The sequence below is a fragment of the Patella vulgata genome, chromosome 2 (genome assembly GCF_932274485.2).
Source record: "Patella vulgata chromosome 2, xgPatVulg1.2, whole genome shotgun sequence".
Taxonomy (NCBI): domain Eukaryota; kingdom Metazoa; phylum Mollusca; class Gastropoda; family Patellidae; genus Patella; species Patella vulgata.
The window spans coordinates 29,550,471-29,574,241 of NC_065880.2; the positions used below are offsets into that span (position 1 = coordinate 29,550,471).

At 34.1% G+C, this 23,771-nt stretch overlaps 2 protein-coding genes across 5 annotated transcripts; one reads left to right on the forward strand and one right to left on the reverse strand.

The window, feature by feature from the left end:
- Positions 1-66: 66 nt before the first annotated feature.
- Positions 67-12,673, reverse strand: LOC126812339 (sphingomyelin synthase-related protein 1). Of its 4 annotated transcripts, none has more exons than XM_050538694.1 (5): positions 12,540-12,673; positions 9,778-10,467; positions 7,401-7,518; positions 5,664-5,814; positions 67-4,279 (listed from the first exon to the last, which is right to left on the reverse strand). In XM_050538694.1, the coding sequence occupies exons 2-5, from the start codon at positions 10,428-10,430 to the stop codon at positions 3,930-3,932; spliced, it is 1,272 nt and encodes a 423-aa protein (XP_050394651.1). In that variant the 5' UTR covers positions 10,431-10,467; positions 12,540-12,673; the 3' UTR covers positions 67-3,929. The 4 variants fall into 4 exon arrangements, with proteins under 4 accessions (XP_050394651.1, XP_050394652.1, XP_050394650.1 ...); XM_050538695.1 differs by lacking the exon at positions 12,540-12,673 and adding an exon at positions 12,264-12,289; XM_050538693.1 differs by lacking the exon at positions 12,540-12,673 and adding an exon at positions 12,172-12,261.
- Positions 12,674-13,237: 564 nt separating this feature from the next.
- On the forward strand, positions 13,238-21,905 carry LOC126812341 (voltage-dependent anion-selective channel protein 2). The gene is made up of 9 exons (XM_050538697.2): positions 13,238-13,380; positions 14,792-14,870; positions 15,477-15,611; positions 16,371-16,491; positions 18,280-18,390; positions 19,149-19,265; positions 20,075-20,225; positions 20,693-20,750; positions 21,417-21,905. The coding sequence occupies exons 2-9, from the start codon at positions 14,807-14,809 to the stop codon at positions 21,506-21,508; spliced, it is 849 nt and encodes a 282-aa protein (XP_050394654.1). The 5' UTR covers positions 13,238-13,380; positions 14,792-14,806; the 3' UTR covers positions 21,509-21,905.
- Positions 21,906-23,771: the final 1,866 nt, after the last annotated feature.

A 23,771-nucleotide genomic window follows, 5' to 3' on the forward strand; every position in this document is an offset into this window, starting at 1 on the left:
ATACCTGGAATAGAACTTTATAGTGATGCGAATGGGTCCAATGCCATTAAAATAACAAGAAACATAGGAATTAACACATTTTTATTTTTGAAAGGAAAGAGAAATAAATCTGTAATAATAATGGCAGAAGAATCAGTGATTGTGATCGCCATGTTCTAGATATGGAAAGACAAAATAAAATACAAAATCTTATAAATAAGAGCTCTTTTTATGGAGCTCATTAAACATACATTATGCAAGAGCTAAATCTGACTATTGCAGGTCTTTCTTTAGGGAAGAAATTTTTTCTAAATTATTAATTAGACATTAATTAACTGATCCAGGCCATAATCAACTCTCGATGGCATCAGATTTCTCCAATATTAAATAGATTAGAAAGGTTCAGTCATATTTTGATTTAATTCTAAAATGGAGGAGTGAGACTTATTTCGAACTACCAGTACAGTGGTTGAAATTATTGAACACGTCTTGCCAAACCTTCAAAGGCTAATATCTTCACTTGCAATAGAGTAATTTGAATGAAATTTACAAATTAGTCATTTTACATTATCTATTTTCTAACTAGTATAACAAGAATGGCTAGCTCTTTATCTAATTCTTACATAATGTATCTTTAATAATATTAATTTTATACTGTAATTTTATTTCTGTGACCAATATAGGTCTATCTGAACTGAAATGGACATGCAAATTCATAATGCAGTACAATAAATAAAAGCATGACACCAGCATTTAATGTTAATTTCATGTCATGTGAGTGAATGGCTCAGGAAAATTTAAAATTGAGCTGCATTTGAATGATGTAATATTTATAGAAAATAGACCATTGTCTCGCATTACATGTCATACTTTTGATTTGAAAACCAGTGGGGAAGTGTACATGTACATGTTTATATAAATTAAAGCCAAACTCTTCCAGTTATCTTGACGGTAGTGGCTCTAAAGTAAAGAATAACAAGTGCCATATAAAGTATTATAACAAAAGCTTTATAGCATGACAATCTTAAAATAAAAAGGAAGTAATATATTCTTGTCTCAATCTTCAATCAAAATGTACAAACAGTGAAATAACTAACAATATCTACATCAAATAACTCATTAAATGATAAAAAAAGGATTAAGTACAGAGCTTTTAGTATCAGCTCCCTTTTTCAAACATATTATAGAATGTTTTTGTATTGCTGGCTGCATAAAATTTAAAAAATAAAAACTAGTTAATACTTAATCCTCATAATTTGTTCAATCTTGCAGAAACAGATTTGCATTTTATACTAATGAAAGAAAAATAATGATAAAAATAAATTTGACTATCATAAACGGTATTTAAACAAAACAACATAATAATAAGTAAAATTTATACAGTATCCAGCAGTCTGTTTTGTTCTGTAATATTATTATGTTCAAAACAGTAAAAACATAGATGTATAGACATATATTCTAAAAATGATGAAATACACTGATGACAATTTAATATAGAAATGTCATAATTATTCACTAATGACAGTTTAATATAGAAGTGTCAGAACTATACACTGTTAACACTCAGTAACTACTTAAGATCTAATGTCAGCACTATACACTGTTGAGAGTTTAATATAGAAATTTCATATGTATATACCCTGTTGATTGAATTTCATATCTATACACTGTTGACAGTTTAATATAGAAATTTCATAGCCATTGACTGTTTACAGTTTAATATAAAATGCCATTATACACTGTTGATTGAATTTCATAACTATACACTGTTGATGGTTTAATACAGAATGGCATAAAAATAGACCGCTGACAGTTTAAACATACATTATGCAAGAGCAAAATTGGCCTATTGTAGGTCTTTCTTTAGGCCTGAAATGTTATAAAAACTATTAATTAGACATTAATTAACTTATCCAGACCATAATCAGCTCTCGATGTCAAGGCTTACCTGCCATATTTGTTGGATTACAGTCCGATTTGCTGCAAAACTTTCCTTCGTGATTAACGATTAAATGGATAATCAAGACTATTAGTTTTGTCTTATCGACTACAGTAAGGATGATCGAGACTAAGCGGAACTTTCATCCGCTTAGTTCTCGGTTCATAGTGGATCAATTTGACTGAAATTTTCAGCAAGTTGCCTTTACATTATGTAGTTTTTAACTATTATAGTGATAACTGCCAACTCGTTATCTAATCTCCCATAATGTATCTTTAATATAGAAATGGCATAACTTTTCTGTTGACAGTTTAATATTGAATGGCACACACTTTCGATGTATCATAAAAATTAATTTGCAAATGGATTACTGAAACTCAATTAAAGCACTTTTTTTCAGAGAAGTTTGTTCAAATTTAACGGTTTCGGAAATAAATGTTCGCTTAAGTATACAAATAGTTTGTCAAGAAGCTCATCTCACACTCAACCAGACAACTATATTGCAAATGTATACCTGATTCAGATAGTTGCTTGGCACTAGAATAAAGGGTTCTAAGAGTTTTCTACAAGGATTTAGCTAGTTTATCTGACAGATAAATGAATTATGGAATTTGTTTCTAATGTTTTCCATTAAATGTATATTAAACCAATATGATAGTCAATATACTATGGTATGTTAGAAGTCTACAACAATGCCTCAAAAACGATGATATCACAAAATTAACTGAAACAAGAAAGCACTGAAGGTGTTCGATGAAGCTTATAAAAATATATGTCTGTCTAAAATAATAACATCTGCATACTTTCATTCATTTGTAACAAAACTTATTGAACATTTATAATATTTACAAATCTATATTCTCACTACAAACTTAAATATAACTATATAAATATACTACAAAAAACCTACAGATATTAAAGATATATTCCCTCAGGCATAATTAGGTCATCTGTTTGATTTTCAAATCAAAAAATATTTGTAACCACTAGAAAAATTAAAATATATAGACTTTAGTTGTAGAAGTCCACAATTAATTTAAGAGATCAACCACCATGCCTGCCAGTCTATGCATTACTCGCACATTGCCCGGTAACAACTGATCTTTTTACATGTGTGCTACATAATTCTGTCTATGTTTGTAGATTTAAATGGAGTTTCTCTCTAAGTATCTTGTATGATATGACATTTTTGACAATAAATATATTTTTCCTCATAGTTTGAATAAATTTATTTTCCATTTGATAGTTGTGTATTTAATATTATGACGGTTTCGGACTTCTGAGGAAGTATATCCTTAATATAAATGCACTTAAATACGGATATTGGCACATTATACATACGAGACCAGGAAAGTAATACCTGTACATATTTGTTATTATTAACTAGGCTTTATCACACCTTTTCCCTGAGTATATTACAATACCCTATAGCATCTTATAGTATCTTCTGCCTAAACATAGTATATGTTTACCTTATTCACATGTCAACTCCTCTACAAATCATAACATTGATTTTTCAAGCCTCAATTGTCATTTGCATCTTTGGAAAATATCTGCCAAATTGAATATCTAATATTATATTAGGAAAACAAAACTAAAATGTCAACAGTAGATAATCTCCCAGCTTGGTTTGTTTATATTGACTGGAGGATGCCGAATAAATCATATTTTTGTAAATACTAAATGCAATTGAACAATTTTTAGATTGATATTCATTTTAGAGATTCAACTTTGACAAGATTAAAATTTATAAGAGAATCACATTCCTGCAAATGACAATCGGCAACCTTAAGAGATATAAGAAATATATATGGAGATTAATGGGTGTACTAATGATACTTATGCTCGTTATTTCAAGGATTTTGTAGTTTATTCATTTGATCTGTTAGAAATAAAGATTTAATGTCTTTAACCTGTATAATATCATTTGTAGATGAGTTAACTGACTATTTTAACTATGAGTTGATATGTAGGCAAGATAACTATAATTTAGAAACATAACCCTAAACATCTAAGTATTATCACACTGTTTCAATTTCTGATTCCACTTTAAAATCCAACACTTTGCGGTATCCCAACTAGGTAAGGGCCATTCAAACTCATTAGGAACCACACCATTGCATTTGGATTCAAAAAAAGCAAATAAGGGAAACCAAATTCTTGTTCTCTTTGCATCTCTTTGCATAAGGGATCTGTTATTTGCTAGTGTATGGTAGTACATAAACAATCTAGAGGTCAAGTAGAAAGCCATAAATACATCTATAGAATAGTGTTCATGAGCTGCCAGAATAAAAAATATACCAAACAGGTTCAAAACCCACGTCATCATATGTAAATAGTACATTCTGTGCTTGGAGGAATCTGAAATACATAAAGTATGGGTAATAATTAATGAAACAGTTTAATGTTGATACCTTGTTTCTTCTCACAGGAGCCACAGTGGCTCAGTGGGTAGGATGCTGGCTCACAAACCAGGAGGTTATGGTGTTGGTAGAGATAGTACCTTGGGATTTTCCAGCATGGTTTCAGTTTGTCAGGGGTGCAGAAAGTAGGGCCTAGTGAGGATAAACCAAGGTCCTGTGTACAAATTAGTGTGCACGTAAATGAAACCTTGACAGTTGGAATATAAAATTAGAGTAGGTCGAAGCGCTGCTGTCTGAACAAAATGTCCTTCATAGTACACCACATTTTGTATGCTTTTCATGAGGTGATATTTTCTTAAGTGATGTTACTTACTGGCGTTTTTTATATCAAATCATTTATATCATGGTCCAATGTGCTGATCTTGGGGACCACATATTATTATATGATCTCTTCCCCCCCTCCCCCAATTGTTGTTCAGAGTATGACATTGGGTGCTCCCCGACACAAATAGCGGCCATGTCTAGGGCTGGGTATCGATAGTGATTTTTACTATCGATAATTGGCAATGAAATGTTGGTCGATAATTGATAGTATCGAAAACAAACTTACTTTCACAGACATCATCAAGACTGGATACAGTGTAAGTTCAAAACCATACGAAGTTGCGAAAGATCGTTTGCTCCTGTCTAAGGAGATTTATTTGAAAACATTAATAAAACTTGTTATATCACGTATATACGTAAATTGATGTTGTTTATTATTAAAATAATGCAGCCGTGGTTCCGAATGAAGAAATATCGTAAATAATTATGTTAAGGGACCAAAATGAACTTGTTCCGATTCAAAATATTGCGTACGTGTGCGCGAAAATATCAATATGGCAGACAAATTCTGAAGCTTGCAAAGGGAAATAACTCTAACTTTATTTACACATCCGGGTATCTCCGATTTAGCGATATTCAACAATAATTTCTTCAAAACTAAAGTAACGTTTCAATGAGAGTGAATTTATGAAAACGGCTGTTCATTAAGCAGTCACAATTTTGTTATGTGTTACATTGATACTTGATAGTAATTAAAGTGAGCGGTGTATTATGATTAACTGAAAGAAAACATTGACATTTCAGACGCAAGAAAAATAGACGAAGAGCGATAATCGATAGTAACCCACCGCTATTGATAGTGCTTTTCTGGGCCGTCCAATCGATACTATCAATTTATATCAATATTTTACCCAGCCCTAGCCATGTCGACGTTGAAATGAAATAGGAATTTATGGGTCCCACGGGTTTGATAGGCGATGGAGCAATGTACTTGCTGCAACCCACTTTCCTTGGGTCTGCGTAGATTGCCTAATATTCATAATCTATTATCAACTTACATTCTGTTATAAAAAAGTTCAACAAAGTTAGTATCACAGTATGACCACTAAACATATAATCACCACAAGTTCTAACACCTTGTAAATTCATACCAAATCCTTTCCATATTTCAAATGTTCTGTGTAACCGTGTCCACATGTCACCATACCTCTAAAATATACAAAATGCATGAAATTATCTATTAGTATTAGTCCAGCCACAATACATGTGTATATCGCTGATTCATGACTTGCTATTTTACACCACTGTAGCAAATCTGAGATCCACAGTGGCTCAGCGTGAAAGGTGCTAGCTCACTAACTAGGAGATCCCAAGTTCGAACCCAGTGTTGGCTGGGAAAGTTTCTCAAGATTTTTCAGCATAATTGCCTACTTCTCAGTGCTGCAGGATAGAGAGCATTTCAAGGAACAATGAATAATCATTTGGATAGGATGAAAAAAAAACAAGAACCCTTGGCATGAAAAGTAGACGGAACCTACCATCCAGAAAATTTTCCTTCACAGCATACCGTACATGTAAGACATATGCCTATTTTCATTAGCCTGATCATACATGTGTACTGTACTGAAGCCTTCACATTCAACCATTCTGACACCCCTGCCCAAAGCCAAATGGGAAAAACAACTACATTTGAATAATTCCAAATTTTGCTCAAATCTATCATGTGGATAAGGGGAAGAAGTTGAAAATGACTAATTGTTTATGAAAGAGTACAGTGACAGTATGTGTTCAGTAGGCATACTCAGCATCAGCCATACTTGTAACAGCTACATGTTAACAGTTTGTTGTCTTTATTAGCCTGGTTGGTGAGGACAGTAGGATTTTAAACCCCATTTCATTTCAGTTAACAGATGTACACGTATGTCTTTGTTATATTATTTATTGTAAACTTTTCATCACTTACAGCTATATTTTTAATCTTCCTGTTCATTAGAAACAATTCTCCTTCAAATTCAACTAATAACATGTACACTAGTAGGACTGGCAGAAAATATCTATATTGCCGATAATTGTTGGTAAAGCATTTTGAAGATCGATATTCCATACAGTTTTAAAATATCGATTATTGCACAATTATAGGTACTTCAATTATTACAAAAAAATCCTAAGCACTGTATTCTTTGCAACGGGTGCTTAGGCCTAGAACTGTAATTAAACTGAATAGTCATAATTACACAAACACGTTTTGTTTTTTTTATGCGAGACGCCACCGCTGAGAAATGTTTGCCACTTATGATGAGAGCCTGGCATGCCGCATTGTGGCGTAATGGCGCAACGTATTGTGCCACATGGAATGTTGAAATCATATGGATCTCACAGTGACCAAAGAGTCAAAAACATTAATGAAGCCATATGTGTGCATGAGAAATCACTGCAAGAAATAAACTGTTACAGGGAACTGGATGAAGAATCCATTGCATGTGATGAAAGGGAAATAACTACATTTTACTCATTATTATTCAGGTCATAAGTGACAAAAATATGGCAAGCGGTGGCGGTTCTGTCTTCCAAACGAAATTGATCGAGATTTTTTCAAGCATGGTTCAGATAGGACGCAGAAGAGCCCTTGACAGTTGGAATTTGAAAAAGGGCACTGCACAGCCATTTAATTGAAAATTACCATTATTAATTAGTCTCAAAATCCAATTCCAAAAAACAAGGGAATGGATTCCAAACACGTCATACATGTACAAGTACAGAGATACGGTACCTAAGCACAGACAAGTCAAACTTACCTTTCCACTGCACTGTAAATGAACACCGGGTACTGACATAGATGTTATTAACATAGTAAAAGAACGGAGCAAAAATACTGTTCCAGCCAAGGAGAAAAATCTTCTCATTAAAATAAACCTATAATGTTGAAAAAAGTATATTAAAAACTGAAGTAAAGATTATAAAGGTCAGGTATCATTTAATTAATGTATTTACAGAAAGGAGTTTATTATAATTGTCTGGTGAACACATTTGGAATTGTTGTTAATACGTTTAGAAATACTGGCCATGTATGAGGGAAAGCCTGTGCACATTGACAATTGTTTTTTTGCTTCCGAAGAATGAGCAAGTTTTTGGCAACCTGAGATACTGTCGATATGAAGGCTATTTGCAGGCAATGGTACAGGGATTACCACCCTTAATATGGTACATATGTACATGTTTTTAGCAATTCGTCACCAGTAACAGAAGTCAATAGTGGCTGTAGTACAAGTGAGGAAAATTTTGCAAGGGCTGATGTTTTCACACAAAATATAGTATGGTACCTTGGATTTCTGTTTTATCTGAACAAATTGATAGATTCTTCTAACCGGGATACTAAGATTTCTTCAACCTGTAAACTGCATTTGAGTATTCGTATTTTGGGCCTACATGTATATATGTACAGAAGATGTACATATGCAGTCATTGTTTTTTGAGGCGTGCGATCGCCCATGAGCACCTACTGTGCACCTGAATGTCGACCGAGGGAAGGTTTTTCTCTCTCGCCTTAAAGTTAAAATCGCTCTCAAGATTTACAAAACTTGGTACATGTACATGTGTATTTTTTTTTTAAAAGAGTGTGAAAGACCCACATTCCGATCACCCCATGCTGTCATTGTGAAAATTTATTTGGTGTATTCGATTCTGAAAAATATGTTGCTAAAAATAAATGGCGCCTATGCATCATAGGTTAGTTTAACTGAAATGTAAAGTAGAATGATGGAATTTTTAGCGTTTATGATTATATTTTGAATAGAGGTTATGTTTTTAAACAAAATTTATACAAGCTACATTTAGAAATGTTGACAAGGATTTCTACTGGAATACCGTGACTTGACTGTATAAGTGCTATTATTTAGCAGACGATGTTTATTATCATTTATGTAACCAGGAATGACCCCTAACACGCAGTTATTGATCTTCAGAACCATTTCTCAAACATACATGTACAACTAATCACTTCCCTTAGTACAGTATCAGTTCACTCTCCTTAATTTCTAAATCACTCTTCTTATCGAAACTGGGGGACCTTTTTAGGGGAGCGATGTTTTCAATTTGTTCATTAAGGAAGGGGCGCTTTTTTCGGCTCTCTAAAATACAAACAAGGACTGCATATGTAGGGGTGATGATTTTCCGTTTCAGAAAATAGCAAATTCCGTTTTAAGTATTTTTAATTCCGTTATTTTCCGTTTCAGAGCTGACCATATTCCGTTTTTTCGAGATAAAATGTTATTTTATGAATAAATGAATAAAACATCTTAAAATGCCTTTTATTACAAAACGGATCATTTTAAACCAATGATAACAAATGTTGAATTGTGAATGACTTGTCATGTTCAATGACTAGTTATTCTTTAATCCTGTTTCCCGAATTAAATAACAGAAAATTACATCTTGTGAGCTCGTTTCATCTTTTAAGCAGACGAAGCCATTTTTCTCAGCTGCTAGGTGTAGTCGCGATTTATCCAGACATCTTCGTAGTTACTACCGTTTCTTCGAGAATAAGGGCTGGATTCACAAGGCTACGGTATATTTCTGATGTCACGTGGTTAATGCGGATAAACACGAGTCACGAGCCCGGCAGTAAAATAATAAGTAAATGAAACGATTTTTACTTTTATGAAGTGACAGAAGTTTTTTTTAAGACATATATATACATTACAATGTTTAATTCAAGTTAAACTACAGAGTAATTTTATAATGGGATACATGAAAGACGGGTTTTCGTTTCGATTAAAATTATGATTCCTAAATGATGAAATGAAAGTAGCGAAATACTAAAATAGACAGTAACAAAACCACGCGATATCATTCAATATTTCCGATTTTTATGAATAAAAAGATGAAATACTTGGATAACTGCAAAATTATTTTGAGTTTGTGTTTAGTATCAGCAAATATCGGCTTTTCCGTCTTTTTCCGTGTGAGATTTCAAATTCCGTTTTGAGTGGACAATTCCGCGATTTCCGCGTTTTTTCCGCGATCACGGAAAATCATCACCCCTACATATGTAAACCTTTTTCTTAAAAGATCTGGGATACCGGTCTTACTGAATAATATATGTATCTCAATATATAATAAGGGCCTACATAATATATAGTCTTCAGAAAAAGAGTTTAAATTTATGGAATTTACCTGTGTTTATGAAAAAATAATAAGACACACCAGCAGACTGCCATTACAATACCAACTAATTCACATGCTTCAAATGCCCACGGAACATAAGGCATATTATCCAGAAACAGATCAGGCAAAGGTGGAAATTTACGCATATCAGGTACCCTGTCATGGACGATCACCATCACAAATGATGTCAAGAGGAAGACAAAAAATACATAGAAAAAACTTAATACAGTTTTCCAGATTTCAGCATCTAGAAAATTTGATCTTACACGACTACGAGGTTTGTTTGCTGGTTTCAAGAACGCAGAGTCATCACTGTCAATATCTTCTGATTCAACACTAGTTAACCTCTCCACATGGATATTTTTACTCCTAGTTCTTTTTCTAGTGTAATTTTCATCCACACCATTATTTGTTACTCCCAAAGTTCTTAAAGCTGCAGTATTTTCCCGTTTTAAAGCAGAGAGTTTAAGTGAAAGTTTCTTTAAATGGCCAAAAATAGGTATTTGTAAGGGAGGATTTTTTAAGTCATCTTCAGTTAATGATAATAAAGCTATGCCATCTACTTTGTGCTGCTCACAGAGTAATGGCACATACTCATCAAATCCTCCTTCTTTAAGCCAACTTGCCACATCATCACAGCTCCATTGCAAAACATCACTCATTATTGCTTCATCTAATTGACTATCTAAAAACTTCTACCTGTAATAGAATAGGAAATGAAATGAAATGGGGGTTACATTATGTAACGTCTTACTTTTTTTACACTACAGGCTAATGAAAACGGGCCAACATCTTGCAGTGTGCTATGAGAGAAATTAAAGGCAGGACAAAGGTCTACTGTAATTTCAATATTTAAGTCAAGGTATCTAGGCATGGGTTCCATGTTGGCCGTATATGACCGAAATTGGATCTGATTAATCAGTTTTTCTGCACACTGGGAAAATAGCATATTTTTTCAAAACACAATTTCCAAACATGGCTATGATTGACACTCGCCATGTGACTATAAAATTCTACGGCCATAAAGTCAGCAGCAATCAGTTCGCAATAAACAGTTTCTATTTTAATTAAGAAGTAGCTACCTAAAATGTGACAAAACCATAAATTTCTGAGACAATCAAGACATTTAATTGACCTTTTGCCTAATATTACCAAATATCACCCAATTCTGACCCAATACTACAAAATACAACCAGATACAAAAAATCCATCAATTACTTCAATATCAATTGTACACTATAAAAAGTGCAAACATTTGAAATATCTACTTAAGTTAAATGAATGACTAAGCTATGAATAAAGAATTTATTCTCCACAAACAAACACGTTGTTATTCAAATAATTGTACTTTTATCTAATTTTTGGGTGGTATTAGCCCATTATTTTAGTCTTACAGAAATAGATTGCTTTTTAATAGTAGGCTTAACAACTGTAAGTATTTGCAATCGAGTGATGCAGAATTCAATCCCGTCACACTTCTGTCGATCACACTTCTATGGAGTGAATAGAATTGTGACATAATTAAACACAACGAATATGGAATTTTTAAATTCCATATTCGTTGTGTTTAATTCAAAATTCCATGTCTTAAATCAAAGACATCAATTGACAATCACATTTGTCATACATTTTTTCCAAGTCTTCCATGAAGTAATTCAATGTTTTTTATATAATTGAAATATTATTTTATCTTTTTCACAATAATGAGGTGTAGTATGTAATTAGTAGTGTTACTGGGTCTGGGTAGTATTTGGTAAATCGTCCTGCCCGTGTAAGTTAAAGTTAAAAGTTAAACTTAAAGCCAACCATTTTTGGTACCGGTAACTAAATGGAATACACCATAGGCATAGTCGTACATTCTGGTACAACAGGACGTCAAATTATATTGTTAAAGGTCACTTTTAAGGTGAATAGCAAAGCTATGAACAACCAATGAACCATGTTCATGTTGAAGTTTGGACCCTGATTTAAGTTCAACAAAGTACAAAACTTACTCTCTTAGCCTTACTAATACTAGCCAAGAACAAAAATGTCACGACTCACAGATGTCACAGTAAAAATGTACCACATATCTGAAACTCAAAGTGGAGGCCTGGGTGAGGGATGTCAGATATTTAGGACAGTCCAAATTGGGGAAAGGTGACTGGCACTCGGTCAAATGAGACATACACATTCACTGAAAAAGTTGTGGAAGGCAATCCACACCACAACATTCACAGTGCACACACTCACGTAGGCTACGTAGCCAAAAATAAACAGGATAGATCGGACCTTCACCTACTACAGGTTACTAGTTAGAGTTACTAGTACATTGAAATCACAATAATATTCGAATTCCATTTTCAACTTGATACGATTTATTTTATAGACCCGTCAGTTTCTGAAATTCATTAAAACACATACTGAACGGTATCCATAAACAATAAATAACATTCATGTTTTTTGTTATGCTGAATGTTTTTTTGTAATTCTGCGTCTCTTAGTAAGAGTCTTACCAATAGGCTACTAAATCTGTTATCACGTGTCCCTTTCATGGGTTCAGACCACCCAAAATACTCTCGTTTGTTTGTCACTCACCAAACGAATGCCACCCCTTCTATTTATATTCCTTCTCTATCCTTCTCATTTTGTATGACCATTGTTTAATATTTCGGAGACCTAAATTTTCATTTTTGAGAATATTCATGATTTTGAGTCGGACACATGTTTACTAGTATTTGCTACTTCCAGTTTGTTTTTCTCAAGATTTCCATAGTCAACCTCATACATACCTTTGGCCAAGGCGTTAATTGCAACGTGTTGCTTCGTCTATGGTAGAAAGTGTACAACCTAACGAAAGTTTGGGGAAGTTTGAGACGAGAAATAATTTATATATGTGGAAATTTGTAGTGATCTGTACCCAAATGTTTTAAAATAGAACAACCGGAAGCTGCTGGATCGCGTCAAACCGGCGAAAAGCTGGATCGTTCAGATAATACGACGGGCAGTCAGAAGTCAATTTATCAAAGAGATGTCACCGAAAGTCTGCATCATATCGAACAAAGCTTTAGCCTATTTACGGTAGCTGTCGGGGAAAATAAAATATTCTCCAGTGGCTTGAAAGCAGCTTGTCGAGTGGCGCTTGCTGGTTTTGAATGAAACCTAATTTTTGTCTGCAATGGACGCCGAATGTTGACTTAATCTATTTTTGTCTGATATTCATTTTGGAGATGCAACTTTCTCACACAGTGTATTTGCAAAAGATTAGCTATCACTCAAATAACGATCAGAAACTTTCACCGAATCGGAATAGTAAAATTTGTCTAATTTGGACGTCTTATCATCGCCTAACTGGGCGAAATGGTTCATTTTAATCAATGGACGAGTTAGCCATTTGCTGTGTTTTCTCGGGAAATAAAGCCGAAAAATAAAATAATTTTGTCTAAAATAAATATTGTCTTAGATGAGCAAATAATATGTTCTCACATATTTAGGCAATAATTTGTCAAATTAATAAGAATTTGGCGTAAACTTGATTTCGAGCTCCATGTTTTCCGAACACGTGAGACCCTATTAGTCGACTTCTCTTCTCGGTGACCTTGTCCTATCGCTAAGATTGCAGTGTATCTTTAGGTAAGTAAATGCGAATTGTTGGATGATAAATTATCTGTGTAAACTGTCCTGGGTTAATTGCCACTTTTATTTGGAAGGGGTAAAATGCTGGAAAGGTTTTGGTACATCTTGTTCACCATATAAAAAGATTGAGCGTCAATAATTTAGCAAAGAATTAGATGAGCATACGAAATAGACACGCTTCCTGTGATAACCTACACATAGTACACATGTAGAATCCACACGTTCACGTTCTACGATGTCAATGTCATGAATGACAAGTGGAACTGTGAATGAAAGCTGTGTCGTAATTATGTTTTCTTTGCACTGGGAACTAACGGAAGTTGGATTTAGCGATGAAGATATTGGAAATGGTATGAATGAAGATCATGACGAAAGATTACGATAATAACTTGGGATAACCGGCGCCGGCAGGTTAGACTAGACAGTAGACTTGACAGTGGCACTCTTGAATTTTATTAACCAGATCTTATCCTGATAAAGCTGATTGAAAGGGCAATTGTTTAGAAATGAAATGATGAATGAATTGAGCTAGAAATTAAATGACAGCATAATAATTCAGGTAGCACGTCATTTCAGTCCCGGGTCATTTCAGACTCAACACAGGCGACGACCTTTCGGACTCAGTTGACGACTTTTCGGACTCGGTCTGGCGACATTTCGGACCCGGACGAAAAATTAAAAGACTGTTGAACATTTGTAATAGATGTTTTTTTTTTGTTTTTTTTTATTTTTGTTTAATGTGAGTCCAATAGTTGTTTTGTTTTAATTGATCAGCCATTCTTGAGACCGCTAATAAAAAGATAACACTAATTTTTTGGTGATCGAGTTCTGTAACACGTGTGCGCTTTAAGTAAATAGATTATAAAGTCAAGTGGCGTGGTTTCGATACCACATTTGTACTTGAATGTACATGCTCCTCAAACTGCTAAAGAACACTTAAGTTACATTTTGCCTTCTAATTTGTTCACACATGAACAATCATATACAATTAGTGAAATTGGTAAACTTATTTCATTTGCATGAGAGAAACCCTTCATTATTGTGAATTTCACTAACTATCATCATGATTTGCTTTCCAATTCATTTATTTTTTTGTACATGTACTTCTCCCAATTAGGATATTACATTGTTGTGGTAGTCACTGTCTGTCAGTCAAGTTTGTAAGACTGACTGAATATCAATGTCACCTTCAAAATGCATGATAGGAATGTTCAAACAAATGATTTCTAAATCAGAATAATTTAATTCAAAATAAAATTATCAATTATTTCCAAAGTAACATCTTGTTAATTACTTGGGGCTGGGTCACTGATGAGTCATCGCACTAGTCCTAGTCCTATGCCTATAGCATAGAAAATTAATGGGCACAGTTAATTCCTGGAATATTTATAAAGATTTTCTGTTTCAGGGTTAAACAAAAAATATGGCTCCACCAAGTTACTCAGATCTTGGCAAAACTGCCAGAGACATCTTCTCAAAGGGTTACAGTAAGTAAATTTGATGATGGTGTGGATGAAACAGAAAAGTAGCAAGTTAAACGCAAATTATTTCAATTTGTGGCTAAGATCATGACTTAAAGCATCGATGCGTCATTTGCATTTTTGGCTGAAAGTAAAATATCAATTTTCTCGTGTCTTAATCAGTGCTAATATACACTTACTCAGATTGATTATGTAACAATCAAAATAACAATGCTAGATAATCTCCCGACTTGGATTAATCAGATTTGTTTACCCACAACAAAATATGATGGTGGTGGGCTTAGGACATAGTGAGCAGTATAGATTGATGAAATTCCACTTATATTTGTAAATACTGAATGGAATTAAACCATTTTTGGACTGGTATTCATATTATATTATAGTGTGCAAGCAAGGGATTCAATGCGCTAAAATGATGCAATGAGACTTAATTTGTACTGGCTCAGTCCGGCTGCCACTATCATAGAATGCTGAATCAAATACTTATAGGCCTTCTAAGATACCGTACTTTAATACAAGAATAATACAGTATTTTGATTTTGCATTTAAATTTATTAGTGCTAGAATTAGATATTAATTGGATATGTACATTTATTTATATGTTTATTTCAGACTATGGTTTCTGTAAGATCGAATGTAAAACAAAAACAGATAGTGGAGTACAGTTTACAACCAGTGGTAACTCGAGTACGGATACAGGCAAAGTTGGTGGAAACTTAGAGGCCAAATACAAATGGGATGAGTATGGTACGATATAGGAAATTACATCTAATTTTTAAAAAATATAGCACAGTCCAAGCATATTAATCAGAAAACACAGATCATGGTGTTTTTTTTAATATTATTTTTTATGAGATTCGCTCCACCAGGAACAGTTATTCACGATTTCTAGGGAGTAATCAGGAGTAGGTTCCACACCCAGGTGCTATATCAAAACATCTGCAGTACTGTCTAGCTCGAATCTAGGAGCTCTTGGGTTCGCTCCTGTTGTTGACTGAGAAATTTCCTCAGGATTCAAAGTGTGGTTTCCTCGTCAGGTGCAGGACAGAGGGCCTGACATGGAACAATGTCTAGTGGTTCAGATAGGACGGAAAAACTGAGGTCCCATCTACACATAGGTGTGCATGGAAAAGAACCCATGACGGTAGGAATTTGAAATAAGAGTAGGCCATAGTGCTACTGTCCAGGCAAATTTCTCATTAAACCCCATTTCATTTCGTTTCAAATCTGTTGTTTTATGGCTTGAAAACCATTTTAGTCACTATTGCACCTCATTTATTCTTCAAAGGCAAATTTGGATTGTTCTGTATCACTAAAATTGGAAGATACCGCAGAATATTTTCACTTTTTAATGCATTTCTTATCACACACATTGCATGCCAAAAAAAAGTGTTTCAGTAAATTTATTTGTAAAAAAAACTTCCCATTTTTTCAACATCAAATTGCCAGAGAACCCTACTCATTTTGTTTGTGTGGTCTTAATGATCTGTTTCTCTTTTTTTTCAGGACTTACATTCACAGAAAAATGGAACACAGACAATGTTTTATGCACAGAGATTAAAATTGAGGATCAACTTGCAAAGGGTCTTCAGCTCGCATTTGATACATCTTTTGCACCCCAAACAGGGTATTTAGACTTGTATTTTCTTCAATTTGTAATATAGTTTATTTGATATCTGTACATGTAGTAGCTGTAAATCATTCAGATTTGTTCAATTACAACACCAAGAGACTACATTATCATCCAATAATATATTTCTTGTGATGTATTGTATTTAGGCGAGGTTTCCAACCAAGAGTAATAACATTGAAATCAAATTGAACCACATGGATAATCCCAAAATGACATAGTTTGTGTTGAGTGGACGTGAAACCCCATTTCTCTCCCAAATATATTTCTATATTTTTTGTTTAAGATTGAAATTGATAAATGAAGTCTTGTACACCACTCTTTCATCTCAAAAATGTCAATTCCACATTTCAATATTAAAAGTTAAAATCAGATTTGATTTACTATATGACAAGTTGATATATTTTATATCAGAAACTGATTTTAGATTGTCCATACATGTATGTTAAAATTAGTTTTATTATGTAGATTACAAAGGATTATTGATAATCAGCATATTTTATTGCTCAATAGATATACCTGATACAAAGGGATTGATAGAAACCGATAACCTCTCCCAACTTAAATAAGTAAATATATATTTTAATGGTGTAAACATTAAATTAGTGCACAATAAGACAAATGTAGATAAAACAGTAATTAAAATAAAAAAGCAGAAAAAAATAGCTCAGCCCCAGAAAATAAATAAAACACTGAACAAAAAACACACCCACAGCATTAACCAAAATGTTTTTTGTTTCGAGGATTATAAGCTACATGTACAATGTACATATATAATTGTATGTAAATAGGTTTTATCCTTGTCATGTCATTGAATATGGGTTGGGTACATAAAGGTCCTTGAAATGTCCTTGATGTAAGGTTTCATCATTATTTAAAGTAGCAATCTGTGAACATAAATTTAAATAGTTTGTTGTGATTAATATTTCTTTGATTATTGGCTACTAATTATTAAATTTTAGAAATTCTAACTTTTTAAATTATTCTCTTACTCTAACAAATTTTACCTTTAGTTGTAAATACACACAATTTTGATAGCAAACTAATTTAAGAAATTCAAGCAGCTGATCATCAACTGAAACATTTTGAATTCCTTCCATATTTACTAAGATATAAGTTGTCAACATCTGGCATCGTCTGCCGACGACGTATGTAAGATTTAGATAAAAAGTTGACACTTCTTGCTATAATAATAGTTAAAGATGAATTATGTAAGAATTAGATAAAAAGTTGGCTGTTCTTGCTATAATAATTGAAAGATAATGAAAAATAAATATGTTGAAATTTTCATTCAAATTACTTTGTTCTGAATGAACTTATAAGTGTTTGAAGTTTTAACGTAGTGGGGGTTGGATGGCGTGCGCACTGTATCATAAGGTCTGTCATTGAGTCAACTGATGTGGTTTCGATTCCCCAGTTGTACGTGACAAGGAGTAGGGTCGCCTGTCCATCCTCGTGATGGGTTTTCTCCGGGTCCTTTGGTTTCCTCCCACTGCTAAAGACCCCTATGCCCAAGCGAATTATTGAAATAAAATTGAACCATATATTGTGTTGAGTGGACATTAAGCCCCATTTGTCTCTAACGTAGATTGTTTATTATTGTAGCATTGGTACTTGACAATCAAGACTTTAGATGTCAAGTTCTGTAGGATATCATAACTAAGCGAAGTAAATTTTTACATTGTGCAGTGATTGAATGTGATAGGTTTTGTTAGTTCATTTTATAGTAAGTCTATTTCAATGCTGGTGTACAATAATTAAATTTATAAATTTATTTCATTTCAGTAAAAAGAGTGGTAAAATAAAGAGTGCTTTTAAGAATGATAATGTAAATATTAACTGTGATGTAGATTTTGATTTTGCTGGACCAACCATACATGGTGCAGCTGTATTAGGGTGAGTACAAGTTGCTTATCAGTAGAGCCACAAATAATAAAGATTGGAATTATTTGTTCAATAGACCATAACTAATACTTTATTATAGTCGTATTGATATTGTATATAAAATTAATTGCTAAGTTATATTTATAGCAAGGCTTTCATGAGTTAACAGGTTTAATCAGAGGCCGAAGTCTTATTGTTATTGCACAGAAAACCCACCCCACTTCTCTATATGATTTCTACTAAAACTGGTGTAAATCAGCAAAAGTGTGCAATAACATTGAACATGTCTAGTTATTGCACGGTTAAGCTCCACCCAATCTACTAGAGGAAAAACAATCTGCTTATTCAACAAAAAGCACATAGGAAGATTTCCCATCCATGTAACAAAGTTTAGTAACAGCCAATCTTCTCGATGTATTTCATTGAAATGTATACAGAAAGTACTGTTCCCTCCAAACTGTGTCTGTGTAGTCGTCTACAAACGCTTTGCAACAAGCACAAAAGAAAATTATAGACTACCAGTATATTAAAATAAAAAAAATGTGCTACTTCTCAAGACCTGTATTTATTTGCCACTAGGGTTTTATTAGATGTGTGACAAAAAGTTTCCTGAAACTATTTCACAGTTCCATAGTACACATATCTTGCACAGATACTATTGTCACAGCAATAACATTTGTATACCATAAGACTGACAACTAATAATTATAGTAAGGATTAGTGATCCTTGATATAGTTTATTTATATGGTGGTTTTTATCATTATTATAGTTATACAGGATGGTTAGCTGGTTACCAAATGTCTTTTGATACTTCAAAATCCAAATTAACAAAGAGTAACTTTGCCGTAGGTTATACGTCAGGAGACTTCACTCTTCACACAAATATGTAAGTATAAATGATCTGCTAGAAAAATATGTAGCGTAATGCTCTTCATTAGAGTTATTTCCCTTATATCCAGAGACGGACAAATACTTCCATGGACAACTCCTGGATGCAGGGCACCTGTGTGATAAATAGCTTTTACATGGAAAAAATTGTTTAGGAAGAGTCGCTCAGATGTTTCCTCAAGCCATTGAGTAGCTTACCTTACTCCATTAAAATAAAATATGTTGCCTGTGTATGAATGTGCAGTCACATTATCATTCAAAATGGGGATTCCCACATCCTGCCATGCTGTATTTTAGTCAAAATTGTTAAATATGAACTGTAAGAGATCACAGGAACTGTTTCTTTCAAAAGAAACGGAAATGTTTCATAGTGAACCATTCAGAACCACTGCACAATTATTATATATATCTGTGCATGTAAAAGCCACTTATGTTTCCAAGGAAATGGTGAAGGTTACAATAACTGAGAGTGTAAAATACCATGGTTATTCAGGATAACCAAAAAAGTTTTTTTTATGCCAGGTCAGGGGCAGTGTCTTGTCGTTTGAATGGTACGAAAAACCGAGGTCACATGTACACATTAGCAGGCACATAAAGGAGGACTCAACAGTTGGACTTCGAAATAAGAGGAGGCTGTAGTGTCGTTATCCGATCAAAATTTCCCTTATAGTATGGCATGACGGTCTTCATTAACCCTGAGTCAGTGCAGAAAAGTAGGACGATAAACATCATTTCATTTCATTCATTTTTTATGCCTGTTTATTTATAATAGTGTACATTTGGGAAATATATCATTTCATGTTTCAGTAATGATGGTCAAGAATTTGGAAGTTCCATTTATCAGCGAGTAAGCAGAGATTTAGAAACTTCTGTAAATCTATCCTGGACTTCTGGAACAAATGCCACACGATTTGCCCTGGGTGCTAAATACACATTGGATAGAGACGCATCTGTACATGTATGTATAATTGTATTATTGGAAAATGGCAAATTTTGAGCTCTTTGTAGACCGAGAAGACCCTTTTGAATTTTTGAAGCCCTGTCTCGACCTATCAGTAGATTGTTGTCTGTCGAAGATGTTTGGCATATAAACATATGATTAGTCCTTGATATTTGGAAATTGAAGAATTGTAATGCCACTGTCTGAGCAAACTCCTCTTACCTTACACATTAAACTTCATGCCATTCCGATAACTTTGTTGAATAAGAGTGACTTTTTAAATGAAAGATACTCTGCTTGCCCTTGAAACCTTGTTTTAAAGAGCTCTGTTTAAACAACATTGTTAGGAATTGTTAAAATAAACAGTTCTATGGAAAACATTTACTGTAATTTACTCGGAACCCTGTTTCTACAATGATTCTCTTGTCTTTCCTCTAAATTCATTTATCATTTAAAAAATTGTAATACTAAACTGTTACTTTTAGGCTAAAGTCAACAACTCGAGTCAGATTGGTTTAGGTTATTCACAAAAAGTACGAGATGGTGAGTTGTTTTTGTTAATATCTTTTCTATTTTTGTTGAAACTAATGAAAACCAATAAAGTCCAGAATAAAGTCTGAGACAATCCATGCATCATATAACAGTAACATGTTGTCACTATCCCTTACGATTTAGGGGAGACTCTGGCACACTAACCATGAGTTGTCATGTTCTCTCCCGGTGTTGGCTGAGAAAGTTCCTCCGGATTTTCCGTTGTGGTTTCCCCTTTAGCATTGGTACAGGACAGAGGGCCAGATAAGGACCATTATCTAGTCATTCGAATGGGTTGAGAAACTGGGGTTCTGTATGCACGTAAAAAAAACCTTGACAGTAGGACATTAAACTCCATTTCATTTCTTGCACTTCAGATTGTGAAATCTTGTCATGGATGCAAGTGATATTGTTTTTCTATCACAGGCTTGTATGTGACAAGATTATGGTGGCCTTTCTAACCACATGATTCTTGCAGTGTCATAGCGTCGCTCTCCGGGTAGAAGTTCTCAAAGCATAGTGTAATGCATTCAACCCCATTTCATTAAATTAACTGTACCCAAAGAGTACAATCATGTAAACCAGCTGTTCAAAGACTTCAGGCGGTGAAGTGCAGATTACCCATTATCACCAGAAATCTAATAATATACAAAACTGATTAAATCTGTTTTCTTTCAGGTATTAAACTAACTTTGTCAACTTTAATAGAAGGCAAAAACATTAATGCTGGAGGCCATAAAGTAGGTCTTGGAATAGACTTTGAAGCCTAATAGTTTATTGGATACTAGAAAAAGAGTTGATTATGTAATATATATAGTGATGGAAATTCAAGATACATTTATTCTTAAATTGTGAAAGAATTGTTTTTTTGCAGTATTCTGTGTCTTTAGAACTGGTTGACAATCTTGTAATCAATGGATCAATTCTGGTGTTATTTTAGAATTCTTGGAAATGGTTTTTAATTGAACTCAAATATTCTTTCTCAATCTCCAAATATACACTTGGAAGATCCATTGTGAGTTTAGTATCAAGATATTTGGTTTTATTTTGCATTAGTCGCATGCAATGTGATAATTCAAGTTGTCCATACTGTTATAAAATTGATCAATGAGTTTGTTTTGTTCACTGACAAAACATTGTATAAATAAATAATCTAAGTAAACAATTTTTCTGTACTCTTGTTGTCTTTATCCTGATTTCATAGTGGTCTTTATCCTGATTTGATACTAAATAGTGGTCAATGATTTATGGTTTTGTGCGAGTCAAGCGACTATTTACTTTACCCTTGACAAACTCAAACACTGTATTTTGGGCCTGTGAGATGGCTGTGAGTATGGCCTTGCTCAGTAACTAGCAGGTCCCGGGTTGTTTGATAATGTTTCTAAGCCTTGTCATTTGAGTAGGATGGAAGGTCATCCCAAGCTTTGTCATTCAGATGGGATGAAAAAACGAGGTCCCATGTATACCACTGGCATCTGGTTAAAGATCCCCTAATGGTAAAATTGCCCTTGTGGCATATGTGCATTCGACTGGTAGGTTTCATTTTCAGTCCTGTGACTAAATGGAGGTTAGATCCTGTATGGTGCTTGCTCCTAAGGGTAAAAAAGACTTTCAGTAATCCGTCTGTTGAAGGAACCGCAGTGGCTATGTGAGTTAGTAACTGACTCACTAAAGCCTAGCTCACAGCCTGCGTACCGGCAGTCAACGGGGTAAATTTGAGTAAACCTGTGCATGAGACTTTTGCGTCACTTGCTTGGTTCCGCATGTAGAAGATCGCAGACTAGCAGTAGAGACTTTTGGTCCTCCACATAAAAAATTTTCAACTAGTTTCTTGCGCTGGTCTGTGAATGACCAAACCATAGGTCCTGTTTCATGCGTGTCAGTATGTCGGGTTGTGAGCTATGCTTAACTAGGGGATCCAAGAGGTGGTTGAAAAAGCTCCCAGGGATTTCCCAGCCTGGTTTCCCCTTTGTCAGTGGTGCAAGGAAGGACAGTGTCCAGTCGTTCAGATGGGACGAAAAACCAAGGTCCCTTGGTGTACAAGTGAAAGAACCCTTGACAGCTGGACATTGATACGATTAGTTCTGCTGTCCAGGCATTGGGTACGTCTGTCTTCATTACCCTAGTCCAGTTAGTCCAGAAAGGTAGGATGTTGCAATGCTGTCTTGAAATAAAAAATGAACCCATTTCAAGCAAACATATCCAGTATACTGAATCCTGCTCTCCCCCCACACCCATCAAAATAAACAAGGAAAAGGAGTAAATATTTATTGCAAACAACATCCCTTAATTGTCACATATTTTCTCAATTCTATATATCATAATTTCCTTTCTTGTCAGTGTTTAAATTTGTATAATAAATACTTGAAAAACAGAATTATAGGAAAGAGATTTAATAAATATTGTATGGCAATCCTGTACACGTTAATTTAAAACACTGGTCGTCATTTGGGGGGATTTTGAATCCCTTGCCATCTTCATTTTTAATACCAGTCCATAAATGGTTCCACTCCTTTCAGTATTTACAAAAATTACGAAGACTTAAAAATTTCGCAATATTCGGCATTGTTTCCAGACGATATAAACAAGCTAGAGAGTCCTGTGTTGGACAAATATTTTGATGGTCCTCTTTTTAATTCAGTTGAATCCAAGCAGGGAGATGTTTTTACTTCTTCATTAAATGTTAAATAATCAATTTGATTAAAGTTTCGCGGGGGTTGGATGGCCGAATGGTCAGCGTGTGCGCGTTGTATCATAAGCTCTGTCATTGAGTCAAATCTCGTGGGTTTTCTCCGGGTCCTCCGGTTTTCTTTCACTGCTAAATACCCCTACGCGCAAGCGAATTATTGAAATAAAACTGAACCATATGTTAGTCCCGAAATGACCTGGTTTGTGTCGAGTGGACGTTAAGCCCCATTTCTTTCTATCTCTCTCTGATTACACTATCGTGTGGATTTAACCGTGAAAAGTTAGATATTATCTGTTTTTTTTATAAAAAAATAGTTTAACTCGGAAAAAAACAGACAGAAGCTA

Bases quoted from the DNA above. Each gene is read 5' to 3' on its own strand.
- LOC126812341 (XM_050538697.2), top strand. From the start codon at position 14,807: ATGGCTCCACCAAGTTACTCAGATCTTGGCAAAACTGCCAGAGACATC. The intron at 18,391-19,148 runs GTGAGTACAAGT...TCATTATTATAG, and splicing joins CATGGTGCAGCTGTATTAGG to TTATACAGGATGGTTAGCTG. The intron at 19,266-20,074 runs GTAAGTATAAAT...TTCATGTTTCAG, and splicing joins TTCACTCTTCACACAAATAT to TAATGATGGTCAAGAATTTG.
- LOC126812339 (XM_050538694.1), bottom strand. From the start codon at position 10,430: ATGAGTGATGTTTTGCAATGGAGCTGTGATGATGTGGCAAGTTGGCTT. The intron at 7,519-9,777 runs GTAAATTCCATA...TCAACATTATAG, and splicing joins TTATTTTTTCATAAACACAG to GTTTATTTTAATGAGAAGAT. The intron at 5,815-7,400 runs GTAAGTTTGACT...TGTATATTTTAG, and splicing joins ATTTACAGTGCAGTGGAAAG to AGGTATGGTGACATGTGGAC.